Here is a 20,609-nt window from a genome sequence, read left to right as displayed (position 1 = left end):
AATCGCAGGAATGCATGTGTCCCTGCAAGTCTCTGGCCCTTCACTGAAGGGATGCACAGTGGGCACCACTGGGGGTAGGGACACAACATGCCACGGAGCCCAGGTGGTGAGGAGGAGAGGGAACCGGGCTGGCCAAGATTGGAGTGACGCTTGTTTCCAGGTTTTTATTGGCCTGTTAGAATTCTGAGAGTTCTGTACATATATATAGACTTCTGTTTCTGTGGAGGACAACAGACCAGGGGAAGGTGCTGGGGCTGCCAGGCGGGGCTCCCACCAGAGCTGGAGAAGCTGCTCTCCCTCCCTCCCTCCCTCCCTCCCACCCTCCCTCCCTCCCTCCCTTCCTTCCTTCCTTCTCTTCCTTCTGTCATCTGCCTTTCCTTCTCCTGGGGTGCGACCATCAACGCTAACTGCTATAAAATCTAGAGACCACCTAGACACTCAGACATCTGCCTACACACTAGAGGCTTGTGGGGAGGGCAAGGGACAAAGTCAAAGTCACAGCGTTCTGTACATTCTTGGGGGCAGGGGCACAGGAGACTGAGGAAAAGAACTCTTCCGACGGGGGCGGGGGTGTGCTGGGGAAGCAGGATCCTGGGGCCTGATGGGTGGTGCCGGGAGAGGCTGGGGCGTAGGCAGTGGGGGCATGCCTGCCCCGCCGCCGCAGTGATGGAGGCCACTTGGATGTTGTGTGGTGTGTACTGAAGGCAGCGTGTGCAGAAGCTGTGCAGGTTATCTCTAGAAGGCCTCCTCGAACCCACGGCCAGCTTGCCCGGCTCCTGTCCCAGTCACATCCAGGAGGCCAGAGAACAGGGAGCAGAGGGCACAGATGCCACCCCGTCCTGAAGAGACCCTGGGGGTGGTCCTCCCTCCTCCTCTCCCCCACCCATGGCCTCTCCGCAGAAGGCCCCTGATGAGGGACAGGGTAGCGCCTGAGCAGGAGCCAAGCGGGGGTGGGGTGAGGTGGGGGGAGAGCCTGAGGCAGGGTGTAGCTGGGTTTTGGCAATCGAGTGGGGACGGGGCACATGGGGTTTCGAGGCAGTGAGTCCCTCTCCCCTGCCCCCAGCTTAAATCTGGGGGACCAGCCACAGGGTGGACCAAGGCTGGGTGGAGAGCAGGAGGGCCTGGCTCTGAGATGGGTTGGGGGCCAGCACAGCAGCCAGGCCCCACTGATGGTGTGAGGGCAAGGGTCGGGTCAGAGCCTCACCCCCGCTGCCCCTGGCCGCTACTCCAGGGTGCCAGCGGGGTTGGTGGGGGAGGCAGGCCCCGAGCTGTCATTGCCTCCGGCCGCCTCCTTCTCCTTCTTGCCACTGTACTGGCCAATGAAGGAACCGTCCTCATTGAACTGCACGTCCACACTGCCTCCATAGTCGGCCAGGCTATCGTCGCTGCCCAGCGGCTTGATGTCCCCATTGAGAGAGGGCTGGCTGCTGCCAAAGGCCTTCTCCTCATTGTCACTGTAGGGGGAGGGAGCAGGGGCCATGTGAGCCAGGGCGTAATGAGGAAGAGGCTGTCATCCTTGACCTGAGGAGCAAGTAGGCCCCAGCCTACCAGGGCCTCTAAGCAGCTCTCAGCAGCAGGTCTTGGGGTCTCAGTGTGTGTGTGTGTGTGGGGGGGGGGGTGCTGGGATGTACTTCCCTCTCCCTGAAATGGGGCTGGGGAAGCAGTGAATCTCCCTGGCGGTCCCCACAGAGTGGGTGTCACACTGTCTCTCCCACTGTCAGCTTACCTCTCCAGGGACCTGATGTCACCCGGCAGCACAGAGGAGAGAGAGAGACAGAGTCAGAGAGGAAGGCGGGGGTGACTGGGGGGACCTGGGCACACACCCAGCTCACCTGTACTCCCCAAAGGTCTCATCCTTCATGGGCCGCGCTTCCGAGTCCACCTGGGTGTCTTCCTTGTCCTTCACTGCAGACACACACGAAGCCCAGCTTCCTCCCCTGTCACAGACTGTCCCTGGCCTTGGGGTCCCACCCCTGGGGTGGGGGGCATGGGCAGAGCCACCCTCTATGCTCGGTGCCTCCCACTCTAGCTTGCTTCTTCACAGAAGCACCTCAGGGTGCCTGCCAGTTCCTGGCTCCCCAGTGCCACCCCACATTGCCCATGCCACTTTGTCGCACAGTGCCACCCCCATGACCATGCCTCCATGCCATGCCCATGCCACCCCGACATACCTGCACCACCTGTCCATGCTCGCACCACCCCGCCACACCCAGGCCATCATCCCCCCCCACAGGGCGTCGGTTGGGGAGGCGCGCCCGGTCCGGGCGCACCTGAGTACTTGCCACCCTTGCTGCGCTTGATGAAGCAGAGGATCAGCAGCAGCAGCAGCAGCAGGATGATGGCGCTCACGAAGCCAATGAACCAGCCCTGGGTGGCGAAGCTGGGAGAGGGGAGCTGGATGTGCCCTGCAGACAGTGCCCAGGAGCCGAGAGGGTGAGGGGCATGTGCGCCCCCCCCCCCCAGTCCTGAACTGTGCAGGTGGGGCTGGGGCTGATGGCCTGCAGTCTGGGAGCCAGGGTATGGGAGGAGCCCTGTGGGACAGGGAGGGGCCTGTCTGTGGGCGCGGTTGTCCCCGACATGAAGGGTGCGGCAGGCCCGGGGCTGTGCTGGGGTGCTGGGGCCTCACCTGTGCCGTTGGTCTTCACTGAGATCTGGCGCAGGACAACCCTCTCCTTGAGCAGGCGGATCTCATAGTCGGTGTCAGGCTGCAGGTCCCACTGAGTATAAGAGCTCTGGTTGTAGGTGACGTACTGTGGGGGGATGCTGAAGCCCATCTTCTCATCTGCAGGGGGCACAGGGTGTACACTGAGCAGCAGGCCAGGGGCACCCCTTCCATGCTGCCCTGCCCTGAGCCCTTGGCGCTCACTTACCAAGAGCTTTGAACCATATCTGGAACCCGAAGTTGCACTGGCCTTCCTTGGGGACCCAGGACACCACACTGTAATTCTCACCAGCTGTGGCAGAGATGTTGCCAAAGTCCGGGGTCCCTGGGGGGGGTAAGTCACCGCACTCATGTGTCCTGAGTCCAAGTGCCTGGCAGGAGCTGCCCCCCGGCCCCGTGGCTCACCGGACCAGGCCATGGTGCCACCCTCCCGCACGATGGCTTCGCCGGGTCCCTTCTTGGTCTTGGCCTGGAGCAGGAAGCGGTAGCGCAGGCGCGGGTTCAAGTCGGTCAGGTTGTGCGTCCGCTGCTCCGGGTTCAAAAGGTCGAAGATGAAAGGCTTCTTGTCCCCGTCGTCCACTGTGGGCCAGGTGCAGGGTAGGTTTGGGCTTGCAGCTCCGCGTGTGCCCCCAGCTCCCATTCCCTCCCGCCCGGCAGGGCTGTGGCTTCCCCACGTACACGGATGATAGGATAGCACGTAGCCCGTGAGCACGCCGTTGTGGCTGAGTGGAGGTTGCCAGTGCAGCTGCAGGCTGGTGTTCGACTGGCACTCCAGCTGCAGGGCCTCCGGGTGGCCGGGCACTGCGGGGGCACACACATGAGCGGCAGGGCCTAGCGGCTGGACTTGTGGCCAGGCACGGGGCTTGGGGTGCAAGGCTCACCTCCCTCTGGGGTGCTGAAGGTCTTCTCAGCAGCAGGCCCGGAGCCCCGGCCATTGAAGGCCCGCACCTCCAGGCGGTAAGAGCTGTAGGGCCGCAAGCCATGGAGCACGGTGCTGGTGTCATTGGCGGGGACGGTCACATGGCCCCTGTGTGTGTGCCTCTTACTGTGCCTCCGCTGGCTGCTCTCCCACCAATAGGTGACCTGCACAGGCAGAGAAATCCTAGCTGCACTGTCTGTCGCCACGGGGATCCTCTCCTCCCACCGGGTGGGGGGGAGCTGGCAAGCACCAGAAGCCGGGCCCCAACCCTATTGCCCCAGGGACCACGCCCCCCCACCCAGCCTCCCCTGCCCGTTCTCAGAGGATACTTACATTGTATCCCCGGAGGTGGCCCTTGACCTGAGCCGGATCTATGGGTTCCCAGCTGACAAACACAGTGCTTGAATTGAGGATCTTTACATCATGCAGCTCAGGGCTCGCCTGGGGGTCTGCACACAGCCGTAGGTGAGGACCAGATTGCCAGCCCAGCCCAGTACCCTCCCACGGGGGTCTGGAACTCGATTGCCCATGGGGATGTTGGCGAAGCTTGGGCTGATCTTAAGGTTCCCTGGTAGACACTTCATTAGCTTTGGACGGGGGTGGGGAGGAGGGGGACAACTACACAGAGAAGCTGGGGACACCCTAGACCAGCAGGGCCAGGTGAGTGGGGAGTGGGGGCCAGGTCCTGGGGTGCTGAGCCTGCATGTCCCACTGTCACCCAGCTGCAGCAGGGAAGCTGCAGGGCAGGGCAGGGAACTGGGTACTCACAGTCCTCTCCTGAGTAGCCGATGATGACCTGGGGCTCAGGGCCCTTGCCCTGGCTGTTCACCGCCTGAACTTTGATCTCGTAGGGCACGAAGGTGGATGTATTAGATACCACAAAGAAGGGCTCGCTGACGGTCTTCTCCTGCCAGTGCCCGCGAGAACCACGGGGGCGCCACTGCACTCGGTACTGGATGTGCGGCGCGTTCCAGTCCATCCACCCAAGTGGCTGCAGGGGCAGTGCGAGGGGTCGCTCAGTGGGGGGCGCCCCCTCCCTCTTGGCACCTCCACCCAGCCACCCATGGACCCCCCACCTCCCTTGCCCTGGGCCGCCTGGCATTCATCCCGGGCCCTCACCTGCCAGGTGATGACCATGTTGTTGGTCTGGTTGCCTTCGCCCTTCACGTACTCGGGGTTCTTCTCTGGGGCTGGCAAGGAAGGAGCACACGGTAGCCGCAGCCATCTCCCCAGCGCTCCCAGCCCCACCCCCACCCCCACCAGACGCTGCCCCCTGCCGGCTCACCTGCCTCCGGTGTGAGCACAGTGTCCGAGGCCGGGCTGTGGTCCCCGAGTCCATATTTATTGATGGCCGTGACTCTGAAGGTGTAGTGCACGTAAGGAGACAGCTTGAGGAGGGTGGAGGTCTGGTTCCCGGGCACATTGCCCAGACTGTGCCATCTCCCGGGTTCCATCTTGTCATCCTTAAACTCAATATTATACTCTGCGAAAGGCAAAGCGGCACTGAGTAGTGGCCCGGGGTGCATGGGCATGGTCAGGGTTCAAGCTCCCCCAATGACAAGAAGGAATGTCCACAGCCAGTGGCATCCTCAGAGCCCCCCCCCCCCAGGGACCCCTGGGAACAGGTGAGTGCCCCAACGAGAAGCCGGTCGTGGGCTCCGCGGGGCTCTTACTCTCGATAGGAGCATTGTGGTCGTCCGCCGGGCTCCATACCAGGCGCACCCGGCTCTGCTGCAGCAGGTGATGCTCCGCCAGCTCCAGCCGACTTACTGGCCCGGGGCTCCCTGGGAGAACAGCAACTGGATGCCCGGCCCACACCCCGCAGGCCATCCCCGCCATTTGAAAGGGACGGCCAAATGTAGCCTGGGTTCCTGGGTACCCCGGGCCTTGTGGACCCCTGCCTCCAGCCCCCTGCAGCCCTAAGACTCACCCACCACCAGTAGCTCTGCCCTGCTCTCCACCACGTCCAGCCTGGTACTTGCCACGCAGCTGTAGTTGCCCTGGTCGCTGTAGTCCAAGCTGTGGATGACTAGGGTGTTGTCCCCTATGAAGTACCTGGGGAAACACACTTGTTCTCTCCCAGTGCACCCACCATGGTCACCACCACCCCCAGCAGCTGCACTCCCCCAGGACCCTCCTCTCCGGTTTGGGGTACTGCAGGCACTGTGGGGAAGGCATTCTGCTTCTCCCACTCTGCCCCTCCTCCAAGCCCGAGCTGGGCCCGCACTTGTCACTGTCCCCGAGCTCCTGGAGGTCATGACCATGTCTGCGCCAGGTGATGCTGTGCTGCAGGGAGAGGTCAAAGGTGGCCCGACACGTGAAGGTCACTCTGGAGCCTTTCTTCTCGATGGCACTTCGGGGCCCCTCAATGATCCGAGTGGCATCTGGGAGCAACGAGGGGAAGACAGTGATTGCAGGGCTCTCTGGAGGCCCTGAGGAGGGCTACTGACACGGTGGGGACCTGACCTTTGACCTGCAGATGGGCCACAATGGTCACGTTGTTTTGGTTGTTGGCAGCCTGGCAGAAGTAGTGTCCTGTGTCATTGGCCTGCAGCTCACGGATGCCCAGAGTGCCGTTGGTGTAGAGGAAGAAGCGTTCGTCCTGCAGTACCATCTTCCCTTCTCTGTCCAGCCTAGTGCCAGGGAACCAGCCTGCCTCAGACCCGCGGGTGGAAGGTGGCCCCGCCGTCCCAGCTGCCCTCCCACAGTGGCACTCACCACTGCACACTGGGCACAGGAGCCCCAAAGGCCTTGCACAGAAGGTAGGCGGTGCTGCCTTCCACAGCCAGGTACGTCTCATTGTCCGGGGTCAGAATCTTGGTGGGCAACTCTGGAAGGTGGGCAGGTGGGATGGGCAGATGATGGGGTGGGCACACGTGGCATGGACTACGGAAGGTGCCAGGGACTGCATCGGGCACTCCCAGGGCCCCCACCCCCCTTCCCTGCTCTGTCCCAGGGTCTGCTGTTACCCCTGCCTCAGATGCTCCTCCCACCCCAGTCACCTAGGCCCTACTGATGGCCGAGCTGGCTGATCAGTCTTGCTGTGACTAGAGCCAAGTCTAGCTCTGGAATGTGAGGCTGCGGAGGGTACGGGCTGGTGGCCTTGTTTAGTGGCCTTGCAGGGGGCTTGGGCCACAGTGGGGCTGGGGGAGGGCGGGCACTCACGGACGACGTAGATGTAGGCATTGGCCAGTAGGACCCCGTGGCGGTTGCGGGCTTCGCACTGGGTCACCATGGTGTCACTTGGGTTCACGTTGCTCAGGACCATGGAGCTGCCACTGATGTGGTACTTCCGGTCCGTAGTCAGATCTATGTGTGTGGCAGGCAGCCTCACTGAGACACCCCGCCCCGGCCCACACCCCCGTCCTGCCCCACTCCCCACTCCAGCCCACTCCTGCTCACTCTGCACGGGAGAGCCATTGATTCTCCAGGTGACCTCTGGCTGGGGCCGACCCTGCACCTGGCAGTTGAGGCGGACGGTCTCTCCTGGCCCACAAAGGTGGCTCTGGGGCTTCTGCACCCAGAAGGGGGCAGCTGCAATGGGGACAGATAGCTGCAAACAGCTGGCTGGGGCCCAGCACAGAGTCTGCACACACTGTGGCAGTGGCCCCTCTACTCCCCAGACCAGGCCCCATACCCTCCACGGTGACATGGTAGGCATGTTGGGCGCTGCCCAGCGAGTTCTCAGCCAGGCAGCGGTACTCCCCGTCGTCCTCCTCAGCTACGCTCAGCACGTGCAGGGTCTTGTTGTGGTTCTGGAAGCTGACTCGGTCAGCTGGCATGGGGCCGTTCAGCCTCAGCCACTTGATGGTGGGCGTGGGGCTGCCAGACCACATTGGGGAAGGGTAGAATGAGCACTGAGTCCGGCTGCCGGGGGGGAGGGAAGCCTGCACCCCCAGTCCAGCCCAGACTCACAAGCCCTCGGCAATGCACTCCAGGACCAGAGGCTGTCCCTGCAGGGCCACGAGGTGGGTGCTGGAGTTGCTGGGAAAGAGCAGGCGTGGCTTCCGGCCGATCATGCTGTTGGCTGGGGGATAAAAGGTGGGTGGCTTCCGCTCTGCCTTGCCCATGGTGAGCCAGGCGCGGGCCAGTCCCAGGGCTCACTCTGCTCTGGTCCCAGGAAGGAGACGCAGGCAGGGCCTGTGGGCAAAAGGGGCAGGGGGTGGGGCCTCTGTGACTCACTGGCCTTGACCCGGAGGTCAATGGGCTCCTTCTGGATGATGGTGCGGGTGCCCAGGAAGTGTGCATGGCAAATGTAGTCTGAGTGGTTGTCCGATGTCAACACATTGGCAAAATAGAGGTTGCCGTTCTGGCCCATGGTCACCCGCTCGTCCTGTTTGATGTGCAGGATCTCTGCGGGTGGGGGGCAAGGGTAACAGGTCACCTGGGGACTCCCGCCTACTCCCACCCGCTGGTAGCACCCAGTGACTACACCTACTGCTATTCATCCAGTAGATTCGAAGCGGCTCAGCACTGGGGGGAGGGTGGCAGGGCAGAACCACCGACTCCCCCTCCTCCACCTCCACGGGCTTCACCGTCTCCTTTGGCCACTTGGGGGCACCTAGAAGGGACAGAGGATGACACTGGGGTCCCTGCCCTTCTCCAGGTAAAGGCAGTGCAGGCAGAGGACAAAAGGTGGCAGGTTGTCCTGGTGCTGGAGACAAAAGGACCAGGGCAAGAGGACATTCACACAGAAGGTCCTCTGGGGGTTCCTGGCAGAGTCCTGGTGGCCATGAAGGGTTAACCCTCTGCAACTCTCAGCTCCCACCCAGGACAGGGTGCAGGGGGAGGGCGCATCACAGACCCTTCCATCATACTGACACAGAAGCCATGGCAACGGTTCCCAAGGAAACCTGAGGGGCGGAGAGGAGCGCTGGGGAGGCAGAAAGTACAGAGGATGGAATGCAGAGGGAAACCCCAGGGAAGGGTGACACACGCGGAGCCAGACAGTGACCAGTATGTCGGGGAATTCTGGTGGGGGGAGGCAGAGCAAGAGACAGTGAAGCACAAGGAAGGAGGGGCCAGCAGAGCCGAGGGAAGATGAGGAGAGGTGACCTGTGGATGTGAAGGAAGTGAGACCACGGAGACGGAAGAGGGACAGGATCGCAAGACTCGCCAATGACTCAGACAAGAGACGGGTAGGCTGGAGGGGAGACAGAGCAGTGGGGCAGCAAACCTCCCCCACTCTCAGTGATGGCCCCCAAGGCCAAGCCTGCAAGCTGCCACCAAGAGGCAGCCACCAAGAGAAAAGCAGAAAGAAGAGACTGCTGGGGAGCAGTCAAGGGAGGGGGTCAGGGACTGGAGGGCACCCCATGCCCTTGACCCATCCAACAGTCCACAAAAGTAGTGTGGCTCTGAGCTCAGACCCATATGAGCTCCGAGCCCTGTTGCGGGTCCCTTTCACGTGCCCCTCCCACGCCCTGCAGTGCCTCACACCTTCGGCCATGAGTTGGATCTCGTGGGACATGGCGGTGCCCAGCTTATTACTAGCAAAGCATCGGTAGGTGCCCTGGAATCTCTGAGCAAAGTTGCTGTTATTGCCGGTAATGGTGAAGGAGCCAGAGTGGGGTGCCTGGTGCACAGTGACCCCCACTTCCTCCTGAGGATTGAAGTGGACGCCGTCCCGACTCCAGCGGAACCTGCAGGCAGAGAATGGCTCAGAGGTGGGTGGGCTTGGAACCCGGACAGGGACGGTGAGGGCTGGGCTGGAGGTCGGAGACCCGAGGTGGGGCTCGGGGTCACTCACTGCACTTCAGGCTGGCCGCTGGCCTCACACTTGAGGCTGATGTCGTCGGTGGGGAAGACGACCAGGCGTCGTGGGGACTGCTCAGTGATGTTTGGGGGCTCCATCACTGCGGGTGGGCAGGTGGGAGCACAGTGCTGAGGGTGGAACCTGGCTGCCAGTCCAGCCTTCCCCCAACCCGCCCCGCCAGTGACATGGGGCAAAAGGAGAGGAAGAGAGAGAAGCCCCTGTGCATGTGGGCACAAATGCAGACCCAGCCCAGAGGAAACTTGAGGCAGAAGCCAGAGACAAGCCATGCTGATAAGGAGAGGGGTAGAAGAAGCCAAAGCCCAGTGAGCAAGGACACCACTCACAGGGGAGGGGACCAGCCAAGGAGGACAGCAGAGACACAGTAGTTGATGGGGCAGAGAGGCTGGGGCCTGGCAGGGTGAGGTGGGGGCTCTGGGGGGCCTCCAGCAGGATCCAAAGCCACGCCTGGAGCCAGGAGGGCTGTGCAAGGCTTGCAACCACATGCTTCGAGGATGAGGCTGGCACCCCTCCTGGCACCTGGGCTATCTGGGAAGCTGGCCACTCTTTGCTGACTTACCATGGTGTCCTTCATCTGAACCATCCAGGCAGCAGAGGAAAGAGGAGGGAGAGGCTGAGCTGTAGCCTCAGGGGCCCATGACAGTGGGCACCAGACCCCCTGGGGGCGTGGCAGAGAGAGGAAAGGCGGTGACAGCAAAGGAGACTGAGAACAGTGCCAGGTCAGATCCCAGAGGGCAGGACAGAGTCCGGAGCACACGGCCCAGGGCAGCCAGAGCAGTGGGCAGGAAAGAGGACTCTGGCCCTCAACATGGCACTCCCCCAGCAGTGTGGAATCGACCCCACCCTCTGGGATGCCGCCAGACAGTGCAACCGCCCCCCCCCCCTGCGCGCCAGCCCACGTCTCTCCTAATCCAATTAACGCAGTTCAGTGTTTTCAATTACCAGACCCAGCCTGCAGAGCCCAGCTGCCCCTCCCCGGAAGCCCTTCCCAAGGCCTGACTACATGGGTTTCCATGCACAGAGCTGATGCAGCCCTCTTTCTCCTTCCTTCCTCTCAGCTGGCCCCCTCAACTCCCTGGGGTACACACTGAGCCACTGCCCCACCCCAGGACCCAGCTGGCACTGGCCAAGGTGGCGGCAGGGAGAGGGAGCAGCTGCCATGTCTGGAAGCTTTGTGTCTACAGACCTCAGTGTCAGGGCCCGAGAGACGGGACAGGCTCTGGGGACACTGCAGGGCGCTGGGGAGGGGCTGCACAGGCAGCCCAGGAGCAAGAGTGATGGACACCACAGGACAGGGGCATCGACTGGGTGGGAGGAGCCAGGGCAGAGGCCGAGGGATCTAGATAGATGGGGGGAGTTGAAGGACAGGATTCCCAGGGAGGCAGTAGGTGCCCTGCCTGATCAGTGACAAGTGTTAGCAGGTGCTCAGAGCCAAGAAGCCCAGCTCTTGGACCCCCTCCCTCTCCTGCTTCTTGCCTTGACCCAAATCCTCTCTGCCCCGCCCCCACATCCACACACCCGCACTAGTCGGATGGCCCCACCTGTGACTTGCTGATGCCCAAGGAGAGGTCTGGAAGGGGCAGGAAGATGAGTATGTAGCTGTGAAGGTGCAAAAGTGTGAGTCCTGCTGCAGGCAAGGGTGGTTTCGGCTGCATCGTGGCTGACGTAGTGAGCAGCTGCCAGCGTGTGAGCCTTGTGTGTGTCTCTGCTAGAGCCCTTCCAGAGCCTTCATGCGTGTTTGTGCTTGGTGTGCAAGTCTGTCCTGTCCTCCACCTGGGTGTGGGTGCTCAGCTGCACTCCTTTGTGGCTCCCCCTTTACTCAAGTGTCAGTGCCTCCTGCATGTCCCCTTGGGGTCTGTGCCCCTCCAGAGCTCTGTGCGCAGGTGGAGGCAAGGGGCTGCACCGCCAATGGCATCCACAGCTGTGGAGCATGTCTATTGCCCGGTTGTGCCCGTGTGTGTCAAAAGGAGCATCTCTAGCTTGTCCCGTCAGCCCCTCCCTGCCTGCTTCAGGCCTCTGTGACATTCCTGCCCCGTACAGTCTTCCCTGTCAGTGAGGAGAAAGGCTCAGACAAAGGTCAGCAGGGACTGGAGAGAGGAGAGGGGGCTGAGGTCCACAAGTGCCCTGGGAGAAAGCACCCTCACACTGACACCCCATGCACAACAGGTGGTGCATGCACACTGCACGCTAGTGCCCACAAGGGCCGAGCTAACCCATGAGTAGCACACATGAGTAGCTAACCCATGAGTAGCACAGGCCTGTCACAGATTCTGCCATACAGGATGCGGCACTTGTGACTATCCACACCCAACCCAGCACAAGCCCACACTTCCACACGCAGTGCACACGCATACACACTCTGTACTCACAGCCCTCCAACCACACTCTCAACACCTGCAAACGCAGGGGTCTGTCAGCTGCAATCCCAGCGCACTGCAGAACTACACTTCAGACGGCAGGGATGCAGGAAGCCACTGGGGCCTGTGGCAAGGTGTCTTTCCCTGTCTTGTCTCCCAGACAGGGTTGCCAAGGACCCAAGCGGGTAGAACCCAAAATAAAAGTGGGGTGAGACTTGAATCCAGGGCTCTGAACAAGCTCCTGGGGACTGGAGGTCAGCTCTCATGCCACACCCCTGGGGAAGGATGTGAGCGCCTACAGGGTGGGGCGGCCTGCGTCGGGTGCTGTCCACAGTGCTGAAACCGCCCGGCCCCGCCCTTCCTCTGTTCTCTGTCCACGGTGCTGACACGCCTAGCGCTTTCCACCTTGTCTCCTGAGATTCCAAATGCGCTGGGTACCTCCCCGCCCCCTGGGTACCGGGAAAGAAGAGGTGAGGGTCTGAGAATAGAAGAAAGTGGGGAGGCAGAAGAGAAAGGGGCCCAACGTGGCGGCAGGGGGAGACTCCGAGGCTCCCTCCAGTTACTCACATTCCTTTGGGATCTGGATGAGCAGGCAGGGGCTGCACAGGAGGAGAGGCCACAAGTACCGCAGCGCCACGGCCATCTTCCCCGCGGCACCGGCGGCTCAGCAGCACGCAGCCGGTCGGGCTCCACTCCGGCTCCGGCTGCAGGGAAGGGGGCTGGTGGGCGGCTTGGGGCGGGAGCTGGGGGTGGTGGCGCTGGGAGAGAGAAGGAAGGGAAGGGTTGCGGGAGGAGAAAGCAGAGAACTGGGATGGACGTTAATGACTAACATCTGGGCGAGCCCAGGCTCCAAGCTCCACCCTTAGCCCCGCCCCTGCTGGCCAGCTCCCCCAGCCTTCCCTCCCTCCCCCCACTGTGGAATGAACTGTCTGGGGTGAGAAAGCTGGGAGAGACGCAGGGGTTATCTTTCACTCCCTCTGCTTTCTCTGTCAGTGCCATCCCCACCAGCTGCCTCTCCAGCACCAACTTGTTGCCCGTCTGTTCCCCTGGGCATGACACAGACCTCTCTCTCTGTGCCTGCAGCCCTGGGTGTGACTGGCTATGGCATCGAGCAGGTGCTTGTGGGCATGAATGTGGCTATGGGTCGGTGTTGCAGATGTGTGTGTGTGTGTGTGTGTGTGTGTGTGTGTGTGTGTGTGTGTGTTGCTGTGCATCTGTGCAGGGCGTGTCCTCAGGCTCACTGTGTGTGCAAGAGTTCCTGTCCATAATGACCTCACTACTGCGGGTGTCAGAGCTAGCTGATTCCTGGGTGCTGCTGGGGCAGCGATGAGGAAGTGGGGATAGATAGGAGAGGGTGGGGTGAAGGAGCTCCAGAAAGCTGCTCTTCACACAACAGGTGCAGGCAAGAGAAGAAGTTAGGAAGAAGGAACCCTGCCTACAGGCAGTGATGGGAGTAAGGGGGAGAGGAAAGCACCCCTTTGCTGTCCTCAGATCCTGGGGGGGGTCAATAGTGCTGACTGTGGCCTCCCCTTTCCAGATATTGGGGCAAGCTCAGGTCTGGTTTCTGACACCATGACTACTTTCTGGGCATTTTCCTGAATGTCTAGGCCTTGGATGCTAGATGTTTCTGCCTGAAGGCCAAACTCCACCAATCACGCACAAGGAGCCCTAAATCTGGGGGTCAGTGACTGGAACAACGCAGGCTCCCAATAAGGCAGACCACCCGGACTCAACATAAAAGAGTGACAATGAGCGAGTGTGCCGGCTGACTGGGCAGAGACAGCCCTCCCTGACTCCCCACTGGGCATCCTCCTTGTGCCCAGCCATCACCGGATAAGAAGTGGGTGGGGAGGCCTGGAATGCTGTGCCTGGCAGCAGGTTTTGTATAAGGTGACCCAAAAAGAATGGCAGGCTCAGCCATAGCCAGGTACTGGCAGGGCACACAGACAGACGACGGCAAGCCAGTGTGCACGTGCATATCCCAGCACCCACAGCTGGAAGGGGCAGGAGAAACACCAAGTGGGTCGGCAGGAGAAGGATTTAGAGGGGAGGGTTGGGGGAGGGCTGGGGGTGGAGGGGAGGATCAGCATGACGGTGTGGCTATCCCAGCGCACCTCCCCCACAAAGCCATGCAAGCAGGGTGGGCCCAGGCAGCCTTGGCCCCAACTTCAAGGCCTGTAGAAAGCAGTAGGAGACTCAGATCAGAGAGCAGGCGATCAAACGGCGGCCTTAGGAGCTGCAAACCCTGGGGTGGGGGGTGGGGGGAAGATGAGCAGCAAGCCAGCAGCTCAAAGATGAGCCTGTGCTGCCTTCGCCGGGACCATGGCTGCTGTCACCAGCTCTCCGTGGCCTCTAGATCTGGTCCCAGCCCTATGCCCCCCCATCTCACATGCAGCTCTTTCTGCCTCCTGCCACTTGCTACATTGCGGGGCACCAGGAGCAAAGCAGCAGACAGGACAGTAGGCTGAGGTCCTGACAGCCGGGAGGAGCCCCCACTGCTTCAGGGTCTCTCTCTCCCATTCCTCAGGCAATTCCAGCTCCAGCAGCTAAGGTTGTCAACTCAGCAGGCCCCCACCCCTACCCCAGCACCTCAGGGAGAAGGGAGGGGCTGTTCCACAAGCTGCTGTACAGATGGAGCCAAGGCCATGTGTGGGGAGGAGGGGCTGGAGAAGACTGAAGGGTGACAGACAGGGCGAGAAAGAGGCAGGAGGGAGCAGGAGAGGCTGAGGCGAGGGGGGGGGCGCGTGCATGCACCAAACAAAGACACTGGACCGGCACCACAAGCACGCAGCCACCAGCTGCCGATGCAGTACACAGCAGGTACACAGCAGCACTGGGCAGGCAGCAGCGGAAGGGAGAGCAGAAGGACCAGGCACACAAAGGAAGAGGACGGAGCCACAGAAAGCACTGCAGATAAATGGCTGAAAGAGCCTTAAGAGTGAGGGGCGTGTGCAGGACTGCGCCTGCGTGCAGCTCTGACAGCCCCTCCTCTCATTCTGGGGGAGGGGTGCCGCACAAGGTGGGTGGAAAGCAGAGGTGGCTCAGTTAGGGGAGGGGGCTTCTTCTCTGAGGTCAACCACACTGACAGACAGCACAGAGAGGACTCCAGCTTGGAAGAGTGGGCCCGCAAACAAAGCCCAGCCACTTGTGGCATGCGTGGGGTGAAGGTACAGCTACAAGACACAAGAGGGACGAGTCAAGGCTGGCTGCTCCTCGGGGAGCAGGTAGGGCTCCATAAGGGGGGACAGAAAGGCACCCCACTGGCCACACTGGGGGGTGGGCTTCCTGCTGTGACAGGAAGAGCAAGACAAAGGGGTCTCCAGAAGAGGCCAGTCCTATCACACCATGACCCAGATGCCCCTTTCACTAAGAGAGGCTTGGCTGAGCGGGGCAGGCGCCTCCTACCTGAGCACACACTAGCACTGCCCCCACCTCCAAGGGCTACCCCCTTCCCAGCAGCCTGATGGAGAAGCCACAGCAGGCGTCCAGCAGGTGACCACTGACATGGTCTGCACGGGACTGGGGGCGGGGTGCATGCAGAGACACCCACGTTTAGGCTGCTGGCATGGAGATGCAGGTGTGGGCGTCACCCACACCATAGCACCTTATTCCTTTAAGCACCCCCCACTGTGACTGGCAAGTCTCCATGGAGACCAAGCCCTCCCTCTCTCCCTGGGTCCCTCAGCAGAAGCTGGGGAGGCTGGTGGCTGGGGTCGGCCCCACCGCACATAAACGAGGCTGCTGGGGGCAACCCCCCAAGACCTGACACTGGAAGTCTCCACTTGTGCCACACTTTAGCCCCAGCTCCCACCCCTCCTCCCACAGCCCCCCCCCCCCCCCGTAGTGCAGGCTTAGCCCCCTCCAGGCTGTGGTCTCCATGGCAACAGCAGCTCACCTGTGAGGAAGGGGCGGGCCCGAGGTTAACCCTTAGCGGGTTTGCAGGGAAGAGCCCCACCCCCACCCCCATCAGACATGCAGTGCACAGCCGGGACCCAGCTAAACACTGGCACACACACACCAACTCTTGCCATCCTCACAGTGGCTCTGACACTGCCCTTTATAGACGTGGAGACCCTGTCTGGGGTCACAGAGCTGGCATCAAGATGGGGCAGGGCCGGTTAAAGCTGGCCTGTCAGGGACTCGGGCACCAGATGTGTGCTGCTTGCTTGGAAGGCAGAGGCCAGGACAAGGGTGCCCACCACCTGCGCCTGGGGCAGGGCCAATTTGCCAGGCAGATGGCAGGGAAATGAGGGAGCTTGGGCGAGGCCTGGCACAAGTAGGGCGTGACCCACCTCACTCGTCACACTGGGGCTCTGAGCCCAGTCCACGCTCCTCTCTGGCAGCTGAGGGCCCAGGCTGCTCCCAAAGTCTCTGCAGACACACTCTTGGACCACGCCAAGCAGCCAACCCAGGCCCAGCTCCTCCCAAACCTGGGCAAGCTGAGGCCTTTGATCTCCAGACAGTCCCCCACCCCCTCTGGTTCAGGACCAGACCCAACAGCACCAAATGAATCCCTACAGTGGGGTCCCCAGCTGGCGGGTGGTTACAGAGTAGGACTGGGGCTTAGCCAGAGAGGCAGGAAGGCGACTGCTCAGACTAGCCAGTGGATCCCAGCCCCAAGTGGGGGGCAGGGGGCCTGGACATGACTCAGACAAGATCAGGCCCCTCCCTGTGCCCCGGGGTTAAAGGGCAGAGAAGGACACAGGAAGCCTGGGGGTGGACAATGGTGCCTCTGTCCTCCCCAGGGCCTCGACATTCCTTAGGCATGAAGGCAGGGGGCAGAGGGCACCCCCTTCCTGTGTCCTGCAGGCATGCCAGCCTCTGAGACCCCACTGGCAGCCCTGCCCCAGCCTGCCACAGCCCCGCTGGAGTAACAAGGAGGCTCTGGTGGGCACACATGCATGCACATGGAGCACTGGGAGCTGCACACCCACGTCTCCCTGTGGGCTCCTCTGCAGGGGAGGGGGCTCCTGGGGGCACATTCCCTCCCTGTCACCTCCCCCAGCGGAGCACACACTACCAGGGCCTGTTCTGTCCCAGCCCAGGCAGCTGCCATCCCCAGGAGTGTGCAGGCTGAGGCTGGCCAGAGCAGCCGGTGGCGGGATGGCACCAGAGTGCTCCTGCCGGTTCTGCATGACCCTAGAGCAGCATGCAGGGCCCACACCAGCTCCCAGGCCATGGCTCAGGGCACTGGACAAAGAAGCTTCTGGAAAGACGGGAGTCAGAGTCTGGCCCTGCTTCCTCCCTCCCCTTCTCCACCCGCTGCCTCTGGGAAGCCACTGAGCTCTCCTAGCTAGTTATCTGGGGAGCAAGCTGGCCAGCTTTGCTAGGCCCTTCACCCTTCCCTCTGATGGGGTGACCAGGTATCCTGGCCCACCCTGCAGGTCAGACGAGGCCTGGGCCATCTGGGCCCAACGCAAGGCAAAGAGCCCAGGGGTCATGCATTGGGTGGTGGCCAGTGGGGTGGAGACACAGTCACCCCAGTGTACAGGCTCACTCATAGCAGGTGCTGGAGCAGTGGCCGTGAGAAGAGAGCCTGAGACAAAAACAGAGAGGAGCAAAGGGCACCTGTGGGGAGGGGAAAGGGGAGTGACCCCCAACAGGGAGGGGACCGTGGTGGGGTGGAGAGGGGCAGGAGCAGGGTCTGTTGGTCCCACTCAAGAACAGAACCCCAGACTTCCCAGTCAGCCTGCCTGGAATCCTGCAAGTGGGGCCTGCAAGTTCAGACCTGGATCCCCCATTGTCTGAACCCAAGGGTGGGGCCAGGCACCCGGGACTTCACTTGAGGTTCCCATTTGTGCCCACAGAGGGGGCACGGGGGCCAGGAGTGGGCCAGGATGCAAGACACCACAAGCATAGGGGACTGAGGCCAGGGCAACGCCTACTGTCCTCGTTCCAGAGCCCTTTCAACCTCTTGCCCTGGAAGGGGGCCCCAAAAGCCCTCATGGCACCTTCAACCCAGCTGTGCCACAGCTGGCGGGGCAAGGCAGGGCAGGTGTCTCTGCCAGGTCCAGAGGGAGCCTGGCAGCCTATCTGTGCAGTCACAGCCCTGAGAGGGCCCTGCAGTCTAAGGCCCACCCTGCCACAGCAAAGGGAGACACGGAGCAAAGGAAGAGGAAAAGCGAGAGGCCCTTGCGCATGTGGAGGTCAACGACTGCCGGGGTGGCAGGCAGGGCACCCGGGGGCCAGGGAAGGTGCATGCCCGCCCAGCAGTGCAGAGGCTGAGGCAACACAATGGAGGGCCCTGCTCCCTGGCCCTCCACACTGCTGTGTCCCTCGTCCCTCCAGATAGTCACAAGAGAGAAGGAGACAGCCACCTGCCTTCCCAGAGGACAGAATCGGTGTGGGCCCAGTCTGTGATGGGCTTGCTCATGGCAGCCCCAAGCCTGGTTCCAGTGGGCACTGGGCTGGCTGCGAGCAAATGCCAGGCGCTGAGTGCCCACCCCACCCAGTTCCAGGAAGGGATGGCAGCTCACTGCTCTGGGTGTGCCCGCTCCACGGGGGGGTTGGACTCTGAGGGAGGTGACTCAGTGAAGCTGATCGCAGCAAAGTCAGGAGACTGAGGCTGGCGTGTGCTGAGTGGGCTTCTCTCTGGTGATCAGCTCACTAGGGAGCCTTGATTTCTTTTGTTCTGTGTGTCTGTGTCAAGGATACCACAGGAAGAGCACTACTTGGAGACAGTGTGCAAGTGGGGTGTGGAGGGAGCCTGGGTCTCGGCAGAAAGCACGGCTAGGCCCGAGAGGGAGATCCCAGTCCCAGCCTGGCAGGAACTTGACGTGTGTGACCACAGGCAGGCAAGAGGCCTTGGGAGCCTGTGGGTGTGGGAGTGGGCACTGTGCCAGGTGAGAGGCCAGGCCAGGCAGTGCCCCTGCCCCAGCCACCCCCAGGGGACAAGGCAGGGTGGCAGGATCAGGGGAACCAGGCTGCCTGGCTTCTTTGGCATCAGGGCCATCCATGTGAGTCAGCAGAGGTGGAACTGGGTTCCCAGAAGCACCTGCCTGGGTGGAGGAAAGTGGAAATGGGGCACACAGTTGGAGGGGTGCCACCCACTCATGATAGGTACAGCCCTGAGCCAGGCAGGGTGGGCAGGGGCTCCAGTACCCTGTAGAGGGCAGCAGGTTGTAGCAAGTGCTCTTTGTAACACCCCTCACCCAAGAAAGCCCCAACCCCGAGGCAGTGAGGAGAGCTGCAGACAATTGCCGTGGGCACCGAGACGCAAAGCCCCAGCAGCGCGCTGACCGCTGCAGTGGGCAGGGTCCGACCCCAGCACTGCGCTTTCCAGAAATCCCTGGCCCTGAGCCAGTGGGGTTCTCCCTCCTTCTCCACCCCTACCTGCTGGACCCACATTCTGCCTCTGCTGTGTGCACTGCTGCATGCCCAGTGCTTGGTGGACCTCACCCACTGCCCTGCAGAGGCTGAGGCTCTGGACCCACCCTCCAGGGCCGGGGAGACCCAGGCAGCAGTTCGGGCTTGGAGAGGCGTGGGAGTCCAGCCTGGGGCTTGGAATGGACATCAAGAACAAAGTCCCCTGCCTCTCCCCCCACCTACCCCCCCCATGGCAGGAGTGCCCAAGCTCCCCCCAGTACCCTGGGCTTCCCAGACGAACAGGGCCCAGAGGGGGAAGTGGGCAGCCACGCCCAGAACCACACCCCACATGGCCCACTGGATCACCTGCTCATCGCTGCCCCTTTCTCACACAGGCATGCACCCAGGAGACAAGCCAACTTCAGCCCCAGAGGCCTGCACAGCCCCTGCTTGCCCGGCTCCCACATCACCCCCCCAGACTGGCATCTGGGCCCCGCCCAGGCACCCCTCACTTGCCAGGTTCCCCCCCCCCAGGCCTGCAGCCCTCCACCCCACTCGTATCTGCTCTGCGGTCCGGTGACCTGGCCGAGTAGGGCTCCTGCTACCTCGCCCGTGATTGAGGCTGGCCAGGCGACGCTCCCTGCTAGGCCCCCAGAGCAGGGCTGGAGGGAACAGGGGGTGTCGCAGCCGTGGCCTGGAAGCCCCGGGCCGCCTGCCTGCCTTACCTGCGATGCGGTCGCCTCTCGGCTGTCCGCACAGCCTCGATGCACCGCGGCCTCGGACCCGCCGCCTAGCGCGTCTGTTATGCCGATGCTGCTGCGGCGGCGGCAGCAGCGGCGGCAGGGCTAGGGCTGGGCGGGGCGGCGTGCGCCTGAATGGGGGAGGGGAGCGCAGGGGAGGGGGAAGGGAGTGAGATCACCTCCCTGGCCGCCTGCCCCGCCCCGCCGCGCCCGCGCCCCTCTCCCGCAGAACCTGGCTGCCGAACCCCCGGCGACCCCCTGCTCCTCAAAGCTCCCCAGTGGGACCCGCTTCCGCAACCCTGGAGCTTCTGGCCACGCACTGGGGCGGCTGTGCTGCGGTGGAGGTTGGGGGCGAGAGTGGTGGAGTAGGGGTGCTCCCGGGCGGCAGGGACTAGGCAGCTTGTCCAGCCCACCCGGCCGCCTAGGGAGCTAGCAGTGGTGGGCACCTGCACTCTAGTCATGAGGCATCTAGATAGACGCCCCACACACACAGGCGCCCTGGTCTGTGCAATCTCCCGGAATTCCCTTCTCCCCCCAGGTCCTGCCCCCTAGCCTGCGGAAAGGAACCCAGGGGCGCGGGGGAGATGAGCAAGGACCCCCCCCTCCACCCCCACTCCGTTGCCACTCCACAGCCAGGTCCTGCCAGGGCTTCCTGCCAGGCTTCCCAGGAGCCTGTCCGGTCCTCTGTGTGTGGGAGGGGGCAAACCCTTCATGACCTCCCTCTGCCTCCGTGCCCCCCAGCCCTGTGCTGGGCGCCTGAGAACTAAGCTCCGTCCTGGTGCCTCCCCATGCGAGGCGAAGCGAAGCGAGGCACCGCAACAGCGCAAGAATGCTGGGCTGGCCTCCGCCGAGGGGC

General features: G+C 62.6%; 1 protein-coding gene across 6 annotated transcripts; it reads right to left on the bottom strand.

The window, feature by feature from the left end:
* Window positions 1-345: 345 nt before the first annotated feature.
* Window positions 346-19,880, bottom strand: L1CAM (L1 cell adhesion molecule). Of its 6 annotated transcripts, none has more exons than XM_016193329.2 (29): window positions 19,739-19,880; window positions 12,276-12,466; window positions 9,911-9,925; window positions 9,328-9,433; window positions 9,018-9,220; window positions 8,020-8,142; window positions 7,764-7,934; window positions 7,497-7,608; window positions 7,219-7,403; window positions 6,984-7,115; window positions 6,747-6,890; window positions 6,300-6,411; window positions 6,048-6,214; window positions 5,809-5,965; window positions 5,512-5,636; window positions 5,255-5,365; window positions 4,867-5,064; window positions 4,701-4,771; window positions 4,350-4,572; window positions 3,915-4,030; window positions 3,544-3,745; window positions 3,341-3,463; window positions 3,068-3,241; window positions 2,871-2,987; window positions 2,627-2,782; window positions 2,271-2,405; window positions 1,833-1,905; window positions 1,727-1,738; window positions 346-1,454 (listed from the first exon to the last, which is right to left on the bottom strand). In XM_016193329.2, the coding sequence occupies exons 2-29, from the start codon at window positions 12,349-12,351 to the stop codon at window positions 1,223-1,225; spliced, it is 3,771 nt and encodes a 1,256-aa protein (XP_016048815.1). In that variant the 5' UTR covers window positions 12,352-12,466; window positions 19,739-19,880; the 3' UTR covers window positions 346-1,222. The 6 variants fall into 6 exon arrangements, with proteins under 6 accessions (XP_016048815.1, XP_060038917.1, XP_060038916.1 ...); XM_060182934.1 differs by having other exon boundaries at window positions 2,283-2,405; XM_060182933.1 differs by lacking the exon at window positions 1,727-1,738.
* Window positions 19,881-20,609: the final 729 nt, after the last annotated feature.

This window comes from Erinaceus europaeus, chromosome X (assembly GCF_950295315.1).
Source record: "Erinaceus europaeus chromosome X, mEriEur2.1, whole genome shotgun sequence".
Lineage (NCBI taxonomy): Eukaryota > Metazoa > Chordata > Mammalia > Eulipotyphla > Erinaceidae > Erinaceus > Erinaceus europaeus.
This window is presented reverse-complemented; position numbering and strand designations above follow the sequence as displayed.

What these genes read in the sequence shown, in the direction of transcription:
- L1CAM (XM_016193329.2), bottom strand. Translation starts at nt 12,351, where the DNA reads ATGGCCGTGGCGCTGCGGTACTTGTGGCCTCTCCTCCTGTGCAGCCCC. An exon ending in CCACAATGCTCCTATCGAGA is followed by an intron (nt 5,065 to 5,254) that starts GTAAGAGCCCCG and finishes TGCCTTTCGCAG; the next exon opens with AGTATAATATTGAGTTTAAG. An exon ending in ACATGGTCATCACCTGGCAG is followed by an intron (nt 4,573 to 4,700) that starts GTGAGGGCCCGG and finishes CTGCCCCTGCAG; the next exon opens with CCACTTGGGTGGATGGACTG.